At 37.3% G+C, this 23972-nt stretch overlaps 2 protein-coding genes across 3 annotated transcripts; one reads left to right on the top strand and one right to left on the bottom strand.

The window, feature by feature from the left end:
• The first annotated feature begins 114 nt into the window (after positions 1-114).
• Positions 115-15068, top strand: peli3 (pellino E3 ubiquitin protein ligase family member 3). Of its 2 annotated transcripts, XM_065269712.2 has the most exons (8): positions 115-368; positions 5696-5882; positions 7438-7631; positions 9464-9593; positions 10889-10990; positions 11927-12142; positions 13328-13516; positions 14301-15068. In XM_065269712.2, exons 3-8 carry the CDS (start codon positions 7459-7461, stop codon positions 14916-14918), a joined length of 1428 nt encoding a protein of 475 aa, XP_065125784.1. In that variant the 5' UTR covers positions 115-368; positions 5696-5882; positions 7438-7458; the 3' UTR covers positions 14919-15068. The 2 variants fall into 2 exon arrangements, with proteins under 2 accessions (XP_065125784.1, XP_065125783.1); XM_065269711.2 differs by lacking the exon at positions 5696-5882 and having other exon boundaries at positions 116-368.
• Positions 15069-16423: 1355 nt separating this feature from the next.
• Positions 16424-23879, bottom strand: rab1ba (zRAB1B, member RAS oncogene family a). The gene is made up of 6 exons (XM_065269716.2): positions 23570-23879; positions 21637-21709; positions 21392-21487; positions 19975-20070; positions 19488-19619; positions 16424-18974 (listed from the first exon to the last, which is right to left on the bottom strand). Exons 1-6 carry the CDS (start codon positions 23581-23583, stop codon positions 18780-18782), a joined length of 606 nt encoding a protein of 201 aa, XP_065125788.1. The 5' UTR covers positions 23584-23879; the 3' UTR covers positions 16424-18779.
• Positions 23880-23972: the final 93 nt, after the last annotated feature.

Raw genomic sequence — 23972 nt, 5'->3', positions numbered from 1 at the left:
AACCGGAGGCGGGCCTACGCGAGTCGTGGCATTCTAACCAACCGCAGAGACGCAATGATGTGGGCGAGGGCAAAACCTTTACGGAGATTTTTTAACGAGAGATCTGTGAGGGAGAGATGGGCGTGACAAGGGAGCGTCTATGCAAGACACTGAAGACAGAAAACATTCTTCTCCTGAATTAAGATCCGCGCTGTTTACCGTGTAACCGATGAGACCGGACTGTGGCAATGCAAACCACAAGACGTGATGAGCGTGCCAGCCAGTTTAGCACAACGTGTGATGAATTAACAACACGACGCCCTATTTTAAGGCCACACGGGGATTGACAAGCGAAGGATATTTAAGGCAGGGGTCTATAACATCATCAGGTATGTGTTTAAATAGTTAGTTTGGCTTAATGGTTTGCCAATATGTTTAGCCATATGGGTCTGGTGCCGAAATGTAGTATTTTGTTTTATCCCTATTAGTGCTATATTTATTTGGATGCGTGATATCTTCATTTATTTTGCGTTCAGTGGAATCCCCTGAGTACTTATTAGGCCTTAAGGCTGCTAGTCAAATGGCTTAGTATAAATAAGTTTATTTATAGAATTATGGCACGCAACAGCAGTGATTGGTATAAAAAAAATGGGACATTTTGTACATCAATGTTATTTAATATATCTGTATATGATAAACAGCGTTTGAACTGTCCGTATGACGTATTAAAAGAAATAGAAATGCGAATAAGCGTGTGTGATGTTTGCAATTACTGACACTAAATAAATGTCATTAATAAAATGCGGCCTAACTTCATATTTACGTTACACATTTTACTTATAGTAACGCATTTTCTAGTATTGTGTGATTACGTCTCAGAATTCTAATTTAAATGAAACTAAATAATCAGAATTCGAATCAGCTGCTGTGACTGAGACGCAATCCGCTGCAATCACTGATTTGAGTGCACGGGTTGGTCTACAGGTCATCCCGTATCAAAAGAGCCGAATACGAGCAACACTGTTACATAATTTTTTTTCTGTCTTTCTGATTCTTAACTTACATTGTAACTTAATAATTAAATATTTAATTGATTTTGTCCTGGTTTACAACCTGTTTGCAAAAGTACTAAAACAACGCAAAAATATTAACTACTGTAGTTAGCGAGGTATTATACTGTAGGCACATCCAGAAAAGACAAAATATGTTTGCCTTAAACATAGAAGGTTTTTTTAGGATTTTCTGACCCTCTTTCCCCTTTTAGCTTATCTGACATATTAAATAATCAATCATTCATTCATTCAAATAAAAAAAATCTATATATATATATATACATATTCATATAATATGTACGAAATGGGTTATCTGTGTGATGTTGTGGGTGTGTATGAACAGCATTCACTTTATCATGTAAGAGGAGACATTTCTCATTGTTGATTAATTAGCTGCCTGTTTGCACAATAAGGTAAGTTTTGTTCTACAGTTAATCAGCACACTGAAATATCAAAAAATATCATTTGTATTTGAATCTGTAACACACATGAGGTGATACACATGGGCGGAAATCCCGGGGGGGTCGGGGGGGACAGGACCCCCCCTATCTGAGGGTTGTCCCCCCTAAATTATCATTAGAATATGTGTATTGAAAATAATTTAATGATTTATAATACTTAAACTAGTTGTGTAAGAAGTGAAACAATACAAATGCAAACGGAGCAACAACAAAAAAACGTTTTAAATATTTGGATTCCCCCTCCCTTGCCTCACAGTGGTTTGGTCCACTGCCCACGCCCCTTTTACCTCACCACCACACATTCCGGTGGTAGAGAAGTGTACGGAGCCGACGCGTTAATAAGCTATATACAATACAACGTTTCCCATCACTTATCAGTTTATCCTCATATGTTTTAAAACTGGACTATTTTGACATATAAACATGAACATATTTCGTTTTCTGAGAACAGAAGCAGATAAACGATCAAGAAAACATTTTTATGCATTCATGCAGAGGTGAGGCAGAGCTGAAAGTAACAAATTACATTTACTCACCTTGCTGTAACTGAGTTTTTTGTGTACTTTTACTTTGAGTAGTTTTTAAAATCTGTACTTTACTTTTACTTAAGTATGTTTAAAGTATTGTTGGTTACTTCGCTACATGTTAAATCATATCCGTTACTGAGTAAAAATAAATAAAAAAGTAAGGTGATAAAGACGCGCCACGGTCGGATGATTGATTGATGGGCGGGGGAACGCGCAAAAAGAACCATGGAGAGGGACGAGACAGGCGCAGGCTAATGCAGACCCTCAATTCAATTCTTACGAAAGAAACCCCTGGCCATTGACGCAAAGCGATTGTTTCATTCAGGTAGGGTTCATGCTCTTGAGTACGGAGTTTGAGAATTGCCGACCGTGTTTAACCGCTAATTTGCACGATGCATTTTTAATACATGCGCATTATCTTCCGAGGTCTAGCAGCTTCGCGTCAAGTCAAACAACTTGAGAACGTCCTCGAGAATGCGCAGATCATTAGACATTGCAGAGAGAGAGAGAGCGCGAGAGAGATAGATTGAAAGACATCAGGTACACAGGTCTGGGAGCTAATAAACGTGTAAAGGATGTATAGTGTATAGCCATGGCACTCATCTCATTATATGTTCATTTATGTATATAGTTTAATAACAATGTATGTTACCAGCAATACATCAATTACAACCTTCATATAATGATTGTATTTACTAGCTGCTGACCTCATATTATTTTTGCTTCAAAAGTGCATAACTCACCTGTAAAAATCATTAAATAATTCCATAAATGTTTCTTAGTTATAAAAAGCTTTTTATTTTATTAACATTTGTTATTGCACTTTAATTGTAGAGATGTTTACAATTAAAAACATAGTTTGAGATGTATATATCCTTCCTTTGTGAACTATACTAGAAACCTCTCCCCGCTGTAAAAAAGTAACTCTTAAAATTAAAATGACTTTTTACTTGAGTAGATTTTTAGACCAGTAACTTTACTTTTACTTAAGTAAAATATTATTAAAGTAACTTTACTATTACTTAAGTAGAAAATTGTATTACTCTTTTCACCTCTGCATTCATATGTATTAAAATTAAATTTGCGTCCGTTCATAGAGAAAGAGAAACGTTTTCTATCTGTACCCATTTCCTTGCAAGTACAATTTTGCCTGTATTATTGGTGTCCCCTTCAAAAATTGTTCTTGAAAAATTTTATGTTTATTGTCCCCCCCAACATTTAGATGAGATTTTCGCCCCTGGTGATACACACATAAAAGTTGGCTGACATGCACTTGTAAATGCTGATGTATTGTACAAACAGGAAGAGTGTAAATGATAAAGCTCTTGATGATTGAGTTCTCTGCCCCTGAAGGTCACTATCATGTGTCAGAATCTCAATACCTCTAAAGGGCAGAACTTTTTGTACATTCTCTCATTTCCTTCATTTGGTTGCTGCAGCACTTTCTTCTTTTCAGACAGACAGGAGCAGTTGGGTCAGACAGCACTGGGAGACACACTCCATTATCAGCCTTACGCGACACGTGTGCAGCAAACCACAGTTTTACAGCACATTGCAAATGACATAGAAGCTCCTATAGTTTTAAGTTTTATACTAAAAAGATAATGGCATTACATCGGGCAACACTGTTGTAAATGGTGTTTATACATTAATTATGCAATAAGCATCAACATTACACTGATGCAGACTGCAGTCTATGCAGACAAAAGCTTTCCCTCACACCAGAGATAAATTGTTATTATTTTTGTTAAAATCCAAGGCAATAGAGATCATGAAATTAACACGCTGCAGACAACAGATTTACATATGGTTGACAGTTAATACATACTTTTGTAAACGGCTGATCATAAAGAAAACAATTCACTCATTTGTGAACAGGGATTTATACAAAAATACAGACACGTGGTGGAATTACAAAAAAATGCATAACTGTTTGTCTTCAAAGTTACATTTATATAAAATAATATATAGATATAAATAAATAGTACACCTCCCTTCATTATTTCTCCTCTTTTTTTCTCTAAAAGATTAGATTATTCATAATAGATGAATAAGGGTGATGTCTGGCATCAGTGCAAAATAGCTTAAGATTATTTGGCCATTTTTTATAAAAGAAAAAACTAAAATTGTTTAATAAATTAAATAATTCTAATTTAATTAAAGTTGTGTCATTGCTCAAAATCCATAACAAACTCTGCTTTACTTGTGCCTAACAACACATTTTAATTAGATCTTCCTCATCTTGACTTGTTTGGAAACACCCCATTCTGTTTTTTGTTTTGTACAAAACATGATTCAACTCATCATCCTCCTTCCAAGGCTGATGAGTTGAATCAAATGTTTTATAAGGAGACATCTAAAAAAAATTCTGGGAGGGGGTCTGCGATTGGGAAGGCAGGTACACAGTAAGAAAAATTGAAATATTTGATTCTGCATATAAAAACCCTGAATCTTCTAAGAGAGAGTGCTGGCCATTATACAGTAGCTTTGTTATTACTGTGAAAATGTCTGTTTAGTTATGTAATGTGAATACTGTTAAAGAGCGTCATCTGATGCAGAGATTATTAGCTAAAGGCTAATTTTAGTTCTCTCTCCTCCAGCCTGTTTGGACACTGTCCTTGGTATATTTTAAGAACATTTTATGAACAATGAATTAAAGTTTTTTCCAACAAACCCTCAGTATACCCAAATATGGAAATACTTTTTAAAAACGAGATGGCAAGGTTCAGGTGAGAGAGTGAAAGGTATTACCTGACTTTTAGGTAAAAAATTATCTGTTTTTATGATTGCCTTATATTGACAGAGAAAATAGAAAGAAAGGTATAGTTTACACTTTTTTTTCTGAAAGTATACAGTTAGAAAAAAAATGAAATCTATTATCATGTTTTGTTTTTATCACATTTTTATTAACATTTGGCCTATGTTATTTTAATGTAGTTACAGCAAAAATGTTTTTATTCTTTTGTTAGCTGTAAAAATCATTGCACTTGTTCCAGTATAGATGCTATGATAGACCAGTCTGGGCCCCAAGCTCAAATGTCAAGCTACGCCTATGGTCTACTGACACAGCAGTAATATATCTACAAAGGTATAAATGACAGGTCAATGCATTCCTGGCATCTCATAGCATTTACACATTGCAAACAGCGTTAGCAAAGTCTGCAAACAGACATTGTAAACAATATCTAATTATCACAGTTATTACAAACAACAGACAATTGTTGTTAAGATTATGATAATGTGACATTAATCATTGATGTCATTAATGTGCTTTTTTTGTCAATGAGTCAATGTTGCAAACTATTATTTATTGCTATGTAAGCATTAAAATGTAAATAGTACTACATATTCATTCTGCCACATAAACTAAATTCAGAGTAGCTTTCCAAATACTTTGCAAACAGAACACAATGGCCAGACAACTATAGACAACTGTGCCAATAGTTAAGATATTTAAAGCACAAAAAATGCAGCACAGAGAAAACTCTAAAATAACTAATGATCTGCTGAAATGCAGATATGGATTATAAAGAATTAAGCTTGGCAAGCCAAGACTAGTGTAAGCCTTATAAGTTATTTGTGAGATCACTTTCTTGTGTGTGTATATTTAGAACCCACTTCATCTGTGTCTTGATAGAGATGGATGAGGCAGACTCTCTCTCTCTCTCTTTTTCAGTCTACTCTACTCACACTTTCATGCACACTCTGGACTCTCTCACCCCATTGCAGACACAGCAGAGATGGTTGTGGGGGAAAAGGAGAGTTGAAATGAGGAGGCAAAAGATGATACGGTATAAACAGAGATAATAGCAGACCAGAGGAAGGACATGGTTGTCTGAGAAGGAGGCAAAAATATATTAAAGGTGCCTGCACTGTGGGCCTTTTGTGAGTCTTTTAATAAAGCAGAACCCGATGAATTATTGATACGGCACCCAATAATGTGTTAAGAACAGCAGTCAGAGACACTGCTTGTCAATTTATTATAGCCACTAGTCCCTTTGGCAGAAGTCGTATAAGTTGTTGTGCTTTGAAATATGTCATCTCATAAGCAACCTGTTATATGCTTCCATTGCGCTTGATCGCCATCCCATATCTCTCTCATTCCGTCATTTTTCCCCCAGGTTGTGGGCTGATTAGAAAGTGCATGGCATAGAGCAGACAATCCATCACCTTGCCAAGTGTCAGCACACACATACTATCTCTTTTTCCTGCATGTAAAATTGCTTCTGCATTTCTAGTAATCTTGGGTTATCTATAATTTGCTGTTTTACATACTGTAAACTACACCGCACTATATATAGAAATGCATCTCTTCTTTCTTTCCTCTGCATTTCTTTATCTGACTGTTCCTCACTGCTCCTCTCCATCACCTGCAACACCATGCTATTTCTATTTTTGTCCTCTCTTTCTCTCCCTCTCCTTACTCAACCATCCACCCACTCACCTACCTACCTTCTCATCTCACAACTGCACACTTACAGCCAGGCAGTGCCATAATAGAGCAGTGATTGGCTCATATGAGCTGTCCGTCATCTTCCAGTGAAGACAAGGATTTACACTTGACTCAAAATAAGTTGATGCATTGGGCTTTGAAAGAATTGGATGAATATATTCCTTAGAACCAGTTGATTTGTATTGTATTTTTTTGTTTTAATGTGCTTTTCTTTTTAGAGGTTTTGCTAAATTTGTTGTGCAATTGTGTTTTTCATTCTGTATGGATGTCGTTTAGTTTTGTTCAAAAAGTGGTGGTGATAGTGTTCCAAATATTATATCATATTTTATATCATTATTGTTGGATCATGTTTCATATCATATATCGTTTTACATTGGTTCTTATATTGTTTGTTGTTTTCTTAGATCCCAGTTGGACAGATATACAGTACAAACAGATAGAAAATATGGATAGATACGCCTAATTGTCAGATAAACTGGTGTGGTCTTTACTCTTAGTATTGAACTTTTGACTGCTGTAACTGTTTTTCTATTAAGTCTGTGAGATAAAAACAAAGAACTCCTTTGTGCTCAAGCACTTGTTTGTGTGTTTGTGGAGTGTGTGCGCTACTCTCATGGGATAAGTTAAATCTTTTCCCGGCAGTTTGTCAATTGATGGTGGGCTGCTTGTTGACTTCACAACACAGCAGAAACAGACACAATATCTTAGGCTGTTCTCATAGGATCACCTGATAAAATAAATTCGTAACTGCTGATGCATTACATGTCAGTTATTGTTTTGCTACAGGTAAACTATCGGGTAAGTGGAATATGATGCTGATTTATGCATTATATGAATTATATTTTTTCCATTTCCTGTCCCTGCTGTGCTTAGTAAATAAAATTGATGAGCACTTTTACTTTGAGAGAAAACAAGCACATGTGGTCATGAGGATGATCAACAACATCTTTTCTCCTCTCTTGCAGTTTTGAACTGTTCTGTTGGAGATGGTTTTAGAGGGAAGCTCTGAAGCTCTTTGCCCTCCCCCATCCCTTGAGCTACGGCCATCTTGCAACAAAAACCAGCCATCACCTCCTTTGGGTTCAGGATCCCAGTCCCATGATGCTCTCTGTCCTGAGGACAAGGAGCCCGTCAAGTATGGAGAGCTGATTGTATTGGGGTAGGTGAACATCCCAGCAGACTAAAAGGAAAGATGTAAGGAAATTGTTAAGCAAGGATTAAATAAAGCCTTCACATTCCTACAAAAAAAGTTGAGGGATTTTGCGTTATTACTGTCGGATCCAGTAGATTACTGCGTCATCTCCTATGTTCAGTTTCTTATAAAAAGTCTGTGTTCAACTGTTCAGATGATGTAGAAGTAGGTGTTGATCTTCTGCGGAAGCGGTTTCTCGTTGCACTTTGATGTCCTACTGGTTTCGGATTAATGAGAATGTTTTGAGTTTTGTAACTTACAGGATGTTTTTATAGTACAGTGACCTCTTGTGAAAAAATCAAGGACAATTTCATTTCTCAATTCATCACCCCTTTAACTGTACCTGTATCTATTAGAGCTGTGCTGTTAGATCCAATAATCTGAATAACATATTTTGCACACCCCTAGCAATTAGCTAGAAGTTCAGTTTGAGTTCAAGGACAAAATGACTTAAATATGAGTTTAATTAATATTAGCACTCTGCAAAAAATAATAATCTCCTCTACACTGGAGCCAATTGGCTGCTCTGGTGTACCTGAGGCTGGTTTTCCTTATTTATCTTTAGATTTCAGCTGTGGATGCAAAACACTTCATTTGATTGCCAACAAAGATGTCATTTAAATCACACAGCCATGGAGCTGAGAAGAAAAATGAATGCTTCCAGTGCCAGGAGGGGTGAGAGGAGAATTTAAACCTAAACAAAGTTGGAAAAAATTAGAAAGGACAAAGTAGATTTTGTACCGCTTCCAAAATGACAGAGCAAAGGAATGAGAGAGCCCATTTGCGCTATTGATTGTTGTCTGGATGAATTATGAGATTTTCCCCTTATTGACACATGCTGGAAGACCTACATCAGGCATTTTGAGGACAACTCATGACTCCATTCATAGTATTAAGTATTGACACAGACATGGATTAATGTCATTGATTTGTTTTAAGAACCTGCCAATGGTCTTACTTTTGGTCAGCTTTTGAGATGCAGGTTCTAATGTAAAGTGCATCTATTATACTTTTCCTGATTTTTTTTTCTTTCCTTTGGTAAGTGTGTGTTTGTACATGTAAATGATCTGCAAAGTTACAAAGCCAACACTAAAGCAAGTCCAGAAATCGCTTTTCTTGGACAGTAAAAGGCTGTGAACTACAGTTGTAGTCCTTCAGTTACTTGTGCTACGGGTTTGACTCTGTGTAGACTTATAACACATTTGCATGATGCCCATCCACTGGCTAATTGTGGATGTGCAGCTGCAGACTTACTTATTTCACAAGTCTCTGTTTACCACTCACATTCGATAAAGATTAACATACACCCGCTAGCTGTATTGTATTTGTGAACCTTTTCTTTGAATGTATAAAACAATTGCAAAATGAAAACATGCCTCTGAAACAAAGTCGTGCTTGTGTTATCTGTTTTTGCCGTTGGAGTGCAGCCATTGTTTACAGCTAAAAGCTACAGCATGCACCTCCTGGTAAGGCGGCGGGACATTTCCCACACACCCTCTAAATGACAATTGGCTGGGCCAATCACAACAGACTGGGACAGCCTATCCAATCAGTGTGTTTCGGAAGGAGAGCTTTTATAGAGTCTGGAAGTAACTAGGGAACTGCAACAACAATAATTAAAAACATATAAAAAATGTTTTTCTTTTAAACCTATTTTTAAAACATCATCAGTATCATAAAACGATTTCAAAAAAGGACACAATTATTGTTCTTTTAAGCCTAAGTTATTTTGTCTTTTTTTATACAAAGCAGTGCTAAGCTTCGCTTAAATCAAACTCTTGTGGTCTTGTTACATGCAGGCATAATGGTTCGCTAGCTAGTGGGGACAAGGGCCGCAGGAGGAGTCGGCTGGCCCTTTACAAACGACCCAAAGCCAATGGCGTCAAACCTGATGTTATCCACAATGTGTCAACACCTCTGGTATCAAAGGTGACAAATTTAACATCACAGAGATGATTTTTCCTGAAATGTATCATTATGGATTAACAATAAGGACTTTTCTGTATTAAATCTAACCAATGACTATTAAAGGCAGGATAGGCAGGAATTATCTCTAAAAAAATTTTTTACAAATTTGTTTAAACTGTCTTTATATACAAATACATAATTAAAATGTAAGTACTTTGAAGAAGAGAGTATAAACCTCGAGTGTCTGTAGACCTTTCACGACTGTTTTAAACACAGCTCATTATTTCCATTCGGGACGAAACAAATGATTGGCTTGCGTGACTATCACTCTCTCTCGCGACCATGGCACCACCCCTGTTGCTATGGGATCTGCCCACACAGGTGCACACCCGATTGATTTGAACGTGCACAAGGCACTCTAGGAAGAGCAAAAGTATGGCAGAGAATGTGCATTCAGAACTCACAGTACCTGTCCAGTCCAGTCAGCGAAGGCAAACGAAGGAATAAACGAAGCAATCAAATGAGCGTAAATATCAAGTGGCTTTTCCTCGAGTCGACAATGCGGTAGCGGTATTGTCTCCGGGTGTAGTCCTCATCAGAGTCAACAATCATCACGGAAACTCTTCCATGCAAAACACTGGCTTAATAGTGAGTACTAAAAGCCATCCTATTTGTTTATATTCATAGTGATAAAGTTAGGTGTATTATTAGTCTGAGGTAAATGCTTCTCCCACCGCGTTCATGAGTTTTGGGGGTGTGGCTTTAGAAGAAACCCAGAAGGGAGGGGGAAGTGAGAAGATGATTTCAGTCAGTTCAGAGTGAGAAGTCTACAGACACTCGATTTTTATACTCTCTTTTTCAGGGTACTTACATTTTACTTATGTATTGGTATATAAAGAAAGTTTAAACAAATTTGTAAAGTTTTTTTTTTTAGATAATTCCTGCCTATCCTGCCTTTAACACTGATTTAATAAAGATGAATGAAAACAGGCCTTAAATGACAAATGATGTCTTTTGATGCCTTAGAAAGTTCTTATAAATGATCCCAATCTTTGTATTAATGATGGTTTTATACTTTATCAAAATGTTTATTCTGTGATCAACAAATATGATTTAATGTCTCAAAATGTCATTGGTGTAACCGTCAAGTAAAACAAACTTAAATGCATTGCACTTTAAATACAGATAGAAGTCATTGTTTAAAAAAAATGTAGCCATATTTTTCAAAGTTACTTAAAAGTACAAAAATACTTTTTTAACAAAATCATAAAAAATTGGAATTAAGTAGAATTAGATTTTCCTGTGTGTGTTTGCAGGCCCTCAGCAACAAAAGCCAGCACAGCATCTCGTACACACTGTCCCGAAGTCATTCTGTTATTGTGGAATATACACATGATCCCAACACAGACATGTTTCAGGTAGGCAAAACGTTGTACCAGGAAATGAAAAAACCCATATAACCACCTATTTACACCTTATTATTTTTCATTACAGTTTACAAATAATTTTTTTGTCATGAATGTCTTTAAGCTTCCTATGTTTCTGCCTGCAAGAACAGTAACTAGCTGTATGCACTACAAGATTATACCCAAGTGTAGCTTATTCTTCAAACTTGGTTTACTCTGAGTATTGTTGACTTGTACGATAAATTGTGATGTTCCCTATTAGTACTGTAAGTTAATTTGGATGCAGCTGAAATGATAAAATTCAATTGTTGCAACTGCTCACTACTGTTCAAATGAAATGTACACAGAAATGATCTGTGTATGTGATGGAGGAATGCACTTTGCATGCAGGGTTTGTGGCCTCTAAAGCCCTGCGGTGTTGTGCTATATGCATGTGAAAGAACAGGCAGTCTAGAAATTTAACTGAATTTTGCATTAAATCTGCTTATTTTAACCAAGATTTTGCTGCAGTGTGTTTTTACATTTCAGTTAATTTATAGGCTAACCTGCAATTTGGCAAATTTCTGGTTTATTCCGATTAATTCCTATATAATTCCATATATATATTGCTGTTAATTTTCCAACTTTAAAAATTCCCAGAATTTTGCCAACCTAGGTTTAATCCTAATTTACCCCTAAAATTATGGGTTAATATTAATGATTTTTGAGCCCCTAATCCAAGCCCTTAGCCTGATGCTATGTCTACCCTTAATACTAACTCTAAAATCTGATTAATAGGCATGTTGTTCCAGGACCAACTAGGATGTTGATCCAGGAACATGCCCTACTTGGGTAAATCATATTAAGCTTATGGTACACTTTTTCTCTTCCTTATCGTAGAATTCTGTGCAGAAAAGACTTTTTACTGGAAATTCATATCTGATGTCTTCTATTATTGTCTTTTTCAAGATTGGCCGTTCTACAGAGAGCATGATAGACTTTGTGGTGACAGACACATCTAGCAGTGGCGGTGGAGGGCAGGGTGGCGTAAATGGAGAGGGAGGACAGTCGGCCCAAAGCACGATCTCCCGCTACGCTTGCCGCATCATGTGCGAACGTACAGCTCCGTACACTGCGCGGATATATGCCGCAGGCTTTGATTCTTCCAAAAACATCTTTCTTGGGGTGAGTCACAACAGCATTTACTTATACAAGATCTGTGTATCAGAAAGGATCATCATACAGGCTCTGTGGGTTAGTTACTTTGGAATTGAGCAGTGGAAGTAACAAAGGAAGCAGGCACATCATTTCCCTACTGTTTTGCCTGTTTAAAGGAAATTTACCCAAAAACGAAAATTCTGTCACCATTTACTCACTCTCATGTTATAACAAACCTGTATAAATTTATTTGCTCTGAAGAACACGAAGTAAGATATTTTTAGGAATGTTTGTAACCAAACCGATCAGAGGCCCCAGAATACTATGGAGGTCTATGGAGCCTCTTATTGGTTACAGATATTCCTCAAAATATCTTTCTTTGTGTACAAAGAAATTGTATACCGGTTTGTAACAACATGAGAGTGAGTAAAGGATGACAGAATTTTCATTTTTGGGTGAACTATCCCTTTAAAGCCTGCTTGTGATTAATTAAGGTATTAATTTTAACCATCAAGTTCCCAAAGCTACAAAATGCCAGTTTACTGGAGGTGTTGTGTCTTGAACATGTTTTGGGGACCTTGATTTACAAGGATAGGACCAGACATGATGTTGGCTGGGGGGTGTGGTATAAAGGATTGCTAAATTGCATCACATATTCAAACTTTTCATTAGTCATACAAACAATAAGGCTCCAAATTTTCTTTCGGTGATAGTGACATGGCAGTGATCAAATGATGGTTACTACCTCAATGGTTGTAGCTTAATACTTCACATTAACTGTTAAAAATACATAAACACCTTAAGAACAGTACTGGTACAGTACTGGGCGGTAATGCATGACATACCAAATGCATGGCTACGGCCTTTTACGTTCTTGACAAGCTCTCTGCCCACTTTTGGTCTGTGAGGGTGGAAAGAGAGCGAAAGATACTGATACTGTATTCAAGTTTGGTATAAATACAGTATTGCAGACTCCCACAGCATAATGCTGCTCCAAGTAGTAGGTGTGTTGTGTAAAAGACAATGGTGTCTATATCATTCATTATCGCTACTTGCTGTCACAAATTTCAGTCAGTTCATATATTTAAGAATGCAATGCATGCATTATGAACAACTGTTGATTGGCGACTAGTTCATCACTCTTATTTATCGCGTAGTGGGTTCTTGATATTGATAGACGAATAATCCCCCTCAATATGCTTGATTTTCTAGGAGCGTGCTGCTAAATGGAGGACCTCTGATGGTTTGATGGATGGACTAACAACCAATGGGGTTCTGGTAATGCATCCAGCGGGAGAATTTGTATCCGAACCCGCTCCAGGGGTATGGAGGGAGATCTCAGTATGTGGGAATGTTTTTGCTCTTCGAGAGACTAGGTCTGCCCAGCAGAGAGGAAAGCTGGTAAGAAATCGCTTTACACTTAAGGTTAAGCTTTGTGTTGTTGGTTGAAAGTATCAGGAGCCGAATCACTGTCTGCATATCTAGTAGTAGTTGCCACATAATGTCGCTGATCAAAATGTTAAACTCTGCCAGAGACATTATAGAAAGTAGGGCATCTATAGATATGTAAGTCTCGCCCTATAAACTAAAAAGACCTAAAACATGCATGCCCCTTAATTCATTTTAATTTATATCTATAGCACGTTTTACCTTTTGCATTGTTGCAAAGCAGCTTTTGCATCTACCCTCACTCTTAATGAGCAGACATTGTATCTAGATAGCCCACTATACTGTATATACTATGATACATATAGTCAATTAGCATGATATATGACCGGTATCCTATTAAATCTGACATACAGTATCATTCCAGCTTATACGGAAATGGGCCTAAAGAAAAGAGGAAACCGTATAAAACAGGAAACTTAAAATGTACATGCAGAACTTAATAAAATGTAAATGAAATGTACATTAACATTACTAACTAAGGAAAAAATATTGAAGGGTATCAGACCAGGTAGACAGATTTTTTTTGCTGATTTGAAATGTTTTTGGAATGTACCATGTTTGCAGAGTTTGGTCTTGCTCTAGTTAAAATAGCTGGCCAGGAGCATTGTCAATAACTGACTTGACCTTGACGCTGCTCAGCTTTGTTTAATTGAAATCATGTTTCCTGAAACAGTTTGGTGCACTAATTTGCCATAAATGTTGACAATCCTTAATGTGTGCGTTTTGTGCTTCACAGGTAGAGAACGAATCAAACATGCTTCAAGATGGGTCACTTATCGACCTTTGTGGGGCAACTCTACTTTGGCGGACCCCGAGCGGTCTTCGTCACACTCCAAATCTAAAACAGCTTGAGTCTCTTCGCCAAGAACTAAATGCCGCCCGTCCCCAGTGCCCTGTGGGCTTCAACACGCTTGCCTTCCCAAGCTTGGCCCAACGCGCCACTATAGACAAGAAACAGCCATGGGTCTATATGAACTGCGGCCACGTGCATGGCTACCACAATTGGGGTTTTCGAAAAGACAAAGCAGGATCTTCTGCCTTGGCGCTAAGTGGGGGTGGTGGAACGGCTCCAGCTACTTCTGGAGAACGAGAGTGTCCCATGTGCAGAGGAGTGGGCCCCTACGTACCCCTCTGGCTTGGGTGCGAAGGGGGTCTATACCTGGATGCAGGCCCCCCAACACATGCGTTCTGCCCTTGTGGTCATGTGTGCTCAGAAAAGACAGTGCAAGGTTGGAGTCAAATTCCACTGCCACACGGAACGCATGCTTTCCATGCAGCTTGTCCTTTCTGTGGAACGTGGCTGACAGGAGAACAAGGCCACATCAAACTCATCTTCCAAGGGCCGGTCGACTGATGGGAATAGGTGAAAGATGGAGAATGAACATAAAGAGAATGAACATAAAGTCAGAGCTTGTGACCAAGGTGGGGGAAAAGGAAACATAGTTTGTAATGTGATGCAGCGTATGTAAATATAAAAAAATGAAATAAAAGCTGAAAACATGAATTGTGATTGGTTTGTGTAAGCATAGCTTTACACCAGAGAGGGAGATGTAAATGGACATTGTGCATATGCAACATCTTTCATGCAAGAGCACAATGCACCTAATCAAGTAGATTCAAAGTCACTTTTAAAGGAAGGTCATGTTACTTTTTTGCAACACCTTGGGCAGTTTTTTGATCGTACATGACTGTATCCTTACTATTTGAATGTGGGAAGATTGATAACTCTAAAATAGTTTGCTAAAAAACAAGAATTTCACCTGACATTGACTATACCAACACTGTGTTTCTGAAAGTCCTGTGAACTGGAAGTCGTGATAATTTTTACTTCCATGTTGTGACGTATTTTCGAGTGAAACAGATTAGGCTTGTTTGAGATTAGCACATTTTGTGCAGAATTGATCTCCGCGAGATGCACGTTGATATCAGAAAACAATGTAATATTGTATCATGAATTCTTTGGCACATTTAAACTAGTTTCCAGCTGTTTTATTTTTTTAGATTTTTGTTATTATTCTCTATGGTGATTCTTATTATTTTGTTTTCTGTAATACAGGGATTTCTATTTTGATTTGATTTTAAATTAAATTTTACCATGATATTTTGCCTTTTGGTTATAAGAATTTTGTGTATCTAGATAAGTGTTTAATTAAAAAAAAAAGATCACAAGGCAAAACTGCAATTCTCTTAAAATAGAATATATTTAACCTCAAGCAAAATATGATTTTTGTTAAATTTCCTTTTGATTTGAGGATGTAATATAACCCAGGCTTCTTGATATTTTTATGTAAAATTTTCTGCTAGAGCTAAAATGATGCAATTATTAAAAAAAGAGCGTCTTTTGAACCACTTATCATCTGGTTCTAAATAAACAATGGTTTAAATTTTGCATGATTCACATACGCATTGGTATGTTAACATCACATTTTCACAGATTGTGAAGATCTGGCAAACTTGTAATTTAGACAGAATCATGCTGTATCTTCTCATTTCCTTCCTGCACTCTTTCTTAGGGGAGTCCTGCATACTGACTGCAGCTTCTTTAACTGGCTATAATAACTCAAGGTCATTAGCCCACCCCAAATACACATGTAAACCCTTCCCTCTGAATATGTGTGGGTGTGGAGACAGAGCAGAAGCATGCAATATGTAATAAATCTGTCAAGTACTCAAATATGACAGACAGATTGTTATACTCTTTAATAATTACAGTAATCTAATAACAAAAAGGGTTAACTGTGAGCCAGACATTTAACATTTTCTCCCCAGCATCTGATAAACTCATATTTTAGTGAAGCACAAGTAAACCCCCCCAAATAATATTTCACTTAACACAATAGGAAAACAACCAGGAAGCCATTTTTAAGTCTCATGTCGATCTTTTTATTATATATATTTATAATATGTACAGAGAAGAAAAACAAGATCAAACCCAGCTATGAAATGGCACTGGGGTGAGCGAGCAAAAGGGCACAGAGAAAGAACATGTGAAACTCCTAAAGAGGTGCTTGTCATTTTACCATCGCCTTGTCTAAATTCATAAATGAGATGTGCAAATGACATGAGTAAAAATGAAAAAGACAAAGCATAACAATAAGAATATTTTATAACATTCATAAGCAACCGCCCCCCGCCCACCTATTTGTAGTCACCCTCATCCTGTACCCAATCCTTCTGAAAACCGACACAAAGTATTACAGCAAAACTTAGAAATTCATGGATCAAAAATCGGTATAACAGCAAACCAAAACATGACCGTTCAGACCCCCCCCCAAAAAAGCACTTGTTTAAAGTGTGTGAATGAGCATGACTTTTAAATGAGACTTTCATATACTGTTTAATTTCACACAGACGCAACGAGAGATCCATGATGGACCAGTTAAAAAACGAAGGAATGTTCCCAAACACAGTTGCCTCTTCCCCAGGCCCTCGTTCCAGCCATTGCACACACCGTTAACCCTGCTACTGCTCCCTCCAACCCAACGCAACCATTTAAGTTACAAAAAATATCCTTGCATCTAAATCCACCACAGATTATTAGTCGAAAATTAGATGAAAATGTGCAATGAAGTTAGCACTGGCAGGTGTTAGTGGTAAAAAACTCTTATTACACTGGCTGAGTGAGAGTTAAGTGTGATCAAACATCACAATATGACAGATGTTGGAGAAACTATCCTAATCAAGACAGCGTGACACACTAATACTAGTGAAGTTTACAAACTACTTTATCAAGATTGATATTATACATAATAAATCAGCCAGGTCAAAAACACTGTCGTCAGGCCAACAAATCTTTGCAGAACTTGGATTCGCACAGATGAATCTACTGTAGGAAATTTCTGAATGCATGAAGCTGAGCATTGGGGATTAAACTGTAGAACCAGACTCATATGACCCTCTCCAGTCACCAAAGGCAACATCAAAATGAGCTTCTGCAATCCTCACTTAAGTAACTGAGAAAGAACCCACCACAGTAAGTACTGTATCTACAGACGTCAATTATGGTTCAGTCCAATGGCTTGAATCTACATGGATATTTTTATCAAGGAATATGGGAGGTCATATCCGGTCTCCTCTGCAAAACCAGTCAGTCCCAATATTCCTTCCAGATGCAATACACAGTATTCCCACGCAAACACACAGCACAACAAACCGGTTCCACTAGAACACATTTAAATGGTGGCAAAGTAAAGGCCCTCCACAAATACAGTATTCTAATTTTCCTGCCTTACATGTAAATAATTACAAATATATTGTGAGCACACATGCTTATAATGCATGATGGATCGTTTTTGGCAGCAGCGAGGACTTCAAAGACTGACCTAAACTGAATTCTAACTCAACAGGATGGTAAAACAGTACGGAGATAAGGGATAGCAACCTCATCAACACATGCCAGGTTCAAGATACTCATGTGTTCAGCTCTAGTTGCAGGTGCCTGGACACGCGATAGGCTCAGAAGTCACTGAAGTTGCAGAGGGAACAGTAGCTTTCATTGACCAACCTACAGTACACCCCTGACCGAAAGCCAGACTTGAAACAAAAAAATTCCCTCTCCCTAATCAGACAAGTCGTTTGACAGCAGTAAGCCTTTGTACAAGCCTTCATTTGAAAAACTAAAGACTACAGAAAAAAACAATCAGTCTTAAAAATCACCATAGTAACAATAATATACTAGTAGGATGAGAACAAGTATAGAATATTGCCAACTGTGTATGCTCTTTTGACTTCCTGTCGAACAAGCCCATGCCCTCACCCACATAACCTCAATCGTTTGATTGATTATTTATCACTACTTGTGGGTGTGTGTATGATTAGAAATACAAGAGAGATAAGTTAAATTCAATTCAAATGCCAACTGTCCAGTGGAGTTTAAAAGGACATTTTAATAGCATCACCCCAAAACTGCATTTTTGTACACGTTCATATGACTGCATGTATGTACCAAAGCTCCAGTCACCAAATACACAGGGGTGGGGCTATTGATGTTGGGTGAACTGATGAACAGGAAATTGATAGGTGTTTTATGAAAGGCAAGGTTAGGGAAATAAAAACAAGACAGGTCCTGTGATTTTATAAAGGAAGATTCAATTTCAAAGACAAGCCATGAGGCTATCAGACCGTTGGCTCTTAATGCAGTGGTTCCTCTTGTGAGAATGCTTATTGTATTTGAGGGTGGGGGGGGGATGGTTGTGGGTGTGCGAGTATAAGCTCTTCAACAGCAGCCGCCGCCAGACTGCCGCACAGGAGTGCTCTCAATCTTCAGGTTGGGTTTGTCACCTCCGGTTGTTGCTCCAGGGCCCATCCGTTTCTTGATCTCGGCAGCCATAGTCATGAAGGCTTGTTCCACATTCGTTGCATTCTTGGCGCTCGTCTCAAGAAAGGGGATAGCTAAAGAATCAGCAAATTCCTGTGAAGCAAGAGGAAACAACTCAGAATAAAACACAACTGATTTTTTTAATACTTGTACATTGTCTTAAAAAATGCTAGGGTCTTATGGGTAGCTTCCAAGCTGTTGCTCTGTGGTTGCTATGTAAGGCCTGTTTAGTACTTATAACAGTGATCCTTTCCTGAGTCATATATAAGTGTAAAAAGGCAACTTAGTTTGTAAAATTTGCAATCTAAAATCTACAATCAAAATGAAAGAAAAAAGAGCTTTTGTCTAATAAGAGCTCATACAGCTGTATACAAGCCCCAATAAGCAAAATCAAAATTCAAGAATGAACAGTTGTAACTATGTCAGGTCGACACTAAAGCATTCTTACTCGTTTCAGTGGTTAATTGTACAGACTGTTAAACTTTAAACTGGGGCACTATCTACTTTTCTACACAACTATCTAGTGCTCAAATGTTTGCAAACAGCATAGTACTGTTGCTCAACTGTTCCAAACTTTCATCTAGCCTTACTTTCATGCATTAATACCTTGGCTGTTGTGTAGTCCACTACTTTTTTGGTGGTGAGATCACACTTGTTCCCCACCAGGAGCTTGTTGACATTTTCACTTGCATAGCGGTCTATTTCCTGCAACCACTGTTTCACATTATTATACGACTCCTTCAAGAAGAACGGTAAGGAGATAAAAGAAAGAGAAACTGTTTAGATGAGGCAGGGTCACATTATCAGAGCACTTTAAATATTAACATTTAGCAGATGCTTTTATCCAAAGTGACTTACAAATGAGTTTAGTAAAACCGAAGAACAGCAATACATAAGTACACTAAAACTCATCAAGCCTTACACAGTATACATAGTCAAGTGTGTTTCTTTATTAAGAACAGAAAAGATTAAAATTATAAACAGATAAGTCTTTTTCTGAAAGTCTTTACAAAACGTCAAAACTGCATTGAAATTAGATAACAGGCTTGACATTTCCCCAAACAACGGAAGTGAGAATCTGATGATGTCTCACCTGATCTGTGACATCATACACCACAATTATGCCATGTGCTCCTCGGTAGTAACTGGAGGTGATGGTACGAAACCGTTCCTGCCCCGCAGTATCCCACTGGAAAAGGGTTGAGAAGAGATGAGACAGATGTATACAAATGTTACCATTATTGAAAAATGTCCATCAGTATAAAAACAAGAAGCCTCAAAGTGGTATAACACACGTATAATCTCTTTGAAAGTGCTTTCAATGTAATGGGCTCGAATTTCCTCCATCAATGTAAGCCATTATGGGTCTCATTCACTAATAATTACATAGTTATGAGGGCAGAAAAGATTTCATTATAAACTTTCCATATACATTTCTTCTTATCTCTGTTCTGCTGTTGATGAATCCTGATTATTCTAAAATATTTGTTTGAGATTGTGTGGTTTACACACAATCTCTTCTGATACAGACACTTTGCCTTGTTCTCGCTTCAAAGACACATTATTCAGTGAGAGCATGTGCAGCAGAATCTTCAGGTGAAACAAGAAACACCTTTAATACTTTTTCTAAACCCAAACTACATGCAACCTTGTTGGTGAATCTACTGTTCATGTCAGAAGAACAAAAGCAAAACATACTGCATTTAACAGTAAAAATTTCACTTTAAAGTGCCCCTGTAGTCACAAATTTTGTCCCTTAAAATCTTTGATCATCAAAATAACAAATAGTTTTTTGCTGTGAAAATAATTACTTCATGCCTTAAAATAGTTTAAATGTATTCTTGCTTTATTTCGTATATGTGGAAACATGTAAGATGGAGGGTTGTGTCCAGTTTAATATGATGCCTGTTGTTTATCATATTAATTGACTAAATGTCACAGACATTAAAACCCTATATATTTATATTTATAAATGTTGCAATATACCATATATTCTATTCTATATATACTCATTGTAATAATTTTGCAGTGGTTTCTTTTCTTCTTCTTCTATCATGTTGCCTTGAAATAATTAAAATTGTATAATAGAGCTATACTTACATTTGAATTTAATTGAAACATGGATATGCAAATTACTCCCCACCTCAACTTAATTACAAATTAAGCAATTATCGACTACCTCATTTACTCAGTAAACATGCTGGTGGTTACAGCATGCTTATGACATAGAAAAAAAACGGTTTCAAACAGCATTTTTGAAACTGCCTTATGTAAGGAGAAAATACTTAGCAATGGGGTTGACAGATGAGTTTGCACATTGTGTGTCTTAACTCTTTCCCTGCCATTAACTCATCAATTAAGAGAAAACGCTTCCCTGCCAATGATGAGATTTTCCGGCAATCCGTATTTCTGCTGTTATCCACCGCTAAATATTAAATATTTTTCGGTCAAAACATTTCTAAAACATGAGAGCTAGGAGAGGAAGAAAGAACCCATGGAATGAAGCTTACAATTTGTAGCTTAATGGTCTTGCCATCTAGTTCAATAGTGCGGATCTTGAAGTCCACGCCTATGGTGCTGATGTAGCTTTCTGTGTATGTGTCATCCTGCAAGAACAGAAAAAAGGCAAAAAAGGATGAAAACAGACTTGCATTCTAATATGTAAGGCTATCAGACAGGTCTACAGCTGTATATTTTCAGAATGCATTACTTTGGTTGATCTTTAATTGATGTCTGGCACTGTGACTGTACTTACAGCAAATCTCAACAGAAGACATGACTTCCCCACTCCAGAGTCACCGATGAGGAGCAGCTTGAACAAGTAATCACTAAAAATAATAACATCACAGAATCACTAAGAAGTATTTACAACACAGAATTGCTAACAAGAATTAACATCACAAAATTATTAAAGATATATATCGTACTACAGAATCAGTAAATGGAAACAGAACCACTACAGAGCATCAACACTACAGAATTAAAGATAAAATACTTCACAGAAATGAAACAACGTTTTTAAATCACTAGAGAAATAATCAATAAGTAAAAAACATCTCCCTTAAATGTGAGCTACAATAAAATCTAACATAATAACAGCTCAATATTTTATGTTTCATTGCAGTGGTTATCTTAACAATGACAAACATATCACATTATAGCTGGAACAATTAAAGTTGATCAGGTCATGTGAACATATTTTTTGTGAACTGTGTGGGGCCTTTCTGAATGGTGTTGGTTTTGTTGTGGTTTTTGCACTTTAGCAACACTGATTTCTAAGGCTTAAGAACTTTAACACAGAATCTAGCCAGATTTTAGGTAAGTTGGAGTTCATGTACATGTGTTTGTGTGTGTGTGTGCTTTCACACGTTTGTGTGCGACTGTGCGTGTGTTTGTTGTGATTATAGTTTGCAGTAGGGCTGGGACAATAAATTGCGTGATTCTGCTTGAAATGCCTCTTAATGAATTACTGTGCAAAGTGCAAACTCAATATGCGCTGTATCTTTTGCAGCTCCACGAAATGCCTATAAGCATATATATATTGCTGTTCATCAAACCTTTTCAGGTATTTTCATGATAATAAATGTTTTTTCATGATAATAAATGTTTTTTCATGATAATAAATGTTTGACGAGTTTTTCTTTTTCAAATGCATGTTACAAATGACTCAAACTCAGTGATTTTAGATTGATAAGGACTTCCTACTGATCAAAGAGCTGTAGTACCTGAAAGAGCTGTGCATAATATCGCCTGTACGATTCAGAATTGATATCAGACAGACAGGCATTATAAGTATGAATTGTGATGGACGACCTATCCCAGTTTCTGAATTCAAGAACTAATATTAGAAGCTGAGAAATGTTGCATCAACAGTCATCATGACTCTGTGTGCATGCTGTTGTATAGAGTGTTGTTTCACAGTAACTGATATGTCAGTCAGGTGAAGAACAACTCAACCCATAGCCTTACTAAAGGAAATCCATTTTTGTTTACAGCTGTTTTTATTTAAAACTGCTTAAAACAAATATTAATTTGTTGTTAAATGTGCTTTCCACAACCACTTTTTTACTATGGAAATCTGTATTTTTAAAACATACAAAAACTAACAGCCAGGCTGCCCCCATGTCGACAACTGAAAGCAACAGTAAACAAGAACTTCTTGCACAATTTTTCCGCGAATAAAGATTAATTTCTGTGGTTGAGAATTACATTTGGTAACTTAGCTCTCATATTCGTAGCCACTAGCCAGAATGAAAGCCATTATGACACATACAATGACATGCGAGTTGAACATTCATAAAGTGGGTGCATGCAAAACAGAGCGATCTGAGCTCATATTCATCTTGACAGCTGGATTCCGTCTCGCGTCAGTAAAACGAATGACGTCACACAGTGGCAACGCAACACACAACAATTACGTCACGCTGTACGGCGATAGTGAAATTTCAATAAATACTTAATAACGATCTTCTTTTCTTTAACACTTCAACGTTTGCCAATGATTTGTGGCATGGGAATATCGTATGACACTTCCAAATAATGCTTTTAATGGGCAAATATCCGTTTAACTCGCTGTTTGTTCCGGATCTTGTTAGCCGTACATGCTAGACAAAGCTACACACACTGACGATGCGGGATTATACAAGAACTGACAACCGCAACAAAAATCTAGACGAAAAAATACTCACTATTCTGGATTCATGATGTGTTGGTGTTATTTTGTTTGGTTCAGCGGGGATCGTACGCTTCTTTTTTTCTCTGCGGGCAGATCAGATGGTGATGATGACTTGTATGTCTGGAAATCCGAGGCACTTGGGCAACTTTCACTTATAACCTTCTCCAATCACACCACGAAACTGTCTTTGTTTTTAGATTCGGTCACTTGACGGACATTACTGGCCATGTAGCGCAAAACCCGATTATTTTGTCCTGTCTTTTCCCCTTCCTTCCGATCTGCCCCTTCGCTCGAAGTACAAGATGGCTGCGCAGGTGCGGCAGTGACATCAGATGACGTGGCATTACGGGATGATTTCAAAGATCAGCCCCTACCATCCCAAAGACTCAAGTCATACAGATAAATGTTAGTAGCTC

Source organism: Paramisgurnus dabryanus, chromosome 2 (genome assembly GCF_030506205.2).
Source record: "Paramisgurnus dabryanus chromosome 2, PD_genome_1.1, whole genome shotgun sequence".
Classification (NCBI taxonomy): domain Eukaryota; kingdom Metazoa; phylum Chordata; class Actinopteri; order Cypriniformes; family Cobitidae; genus Paramisgurnus; species Paramisgurnus dabryanus.
This window is presented reverse-complemented; position numbering and strand designations above follow the sequence as displayed.

Excerpts from the sequence above, each read along its gene's own strand:
- rab1ba (XM_065269716.2), bottom strand. Across the intron at positions 21,488-21,636 it reads GTCTTCTGTTGAGATTTGCT|GATGACACATACACAGAAAG; the intron begins GTAAGTACAGTC and ends CTGTTCTTGCAG. Across the intron at positions 19,620-19,974 it reads TGTATGATGTCACAGATCAG|GAGTCGTATAATAATGTGAA; the intron begins GTGAGACATCAT and ends TTCTTCTTGAAG.
- peli3 (XM_065269712.2), top strand. The coding sequence starts at position 7,459 with ATGGTTTTAGAGGGAAGCTCTGAAGCTCTTTGCCCTCCCCCATCCCTT. Across the intron at positions 9,594-10,888 it reads CAACACCTCTGGTATCAAAG|GCCCTCAGCAACAAAAGCCA; the intron begins GTGACAAATTTA and ends GTGTGTTTGCAG. Across the intron at positions 10,991-11,926 it reads CCAACACAGACATGTTTCAG|ATTGGCCGTTCTACAGAGAG; the intron begins GTAGGCAAAACG and ends GTCTTTTTCAAG.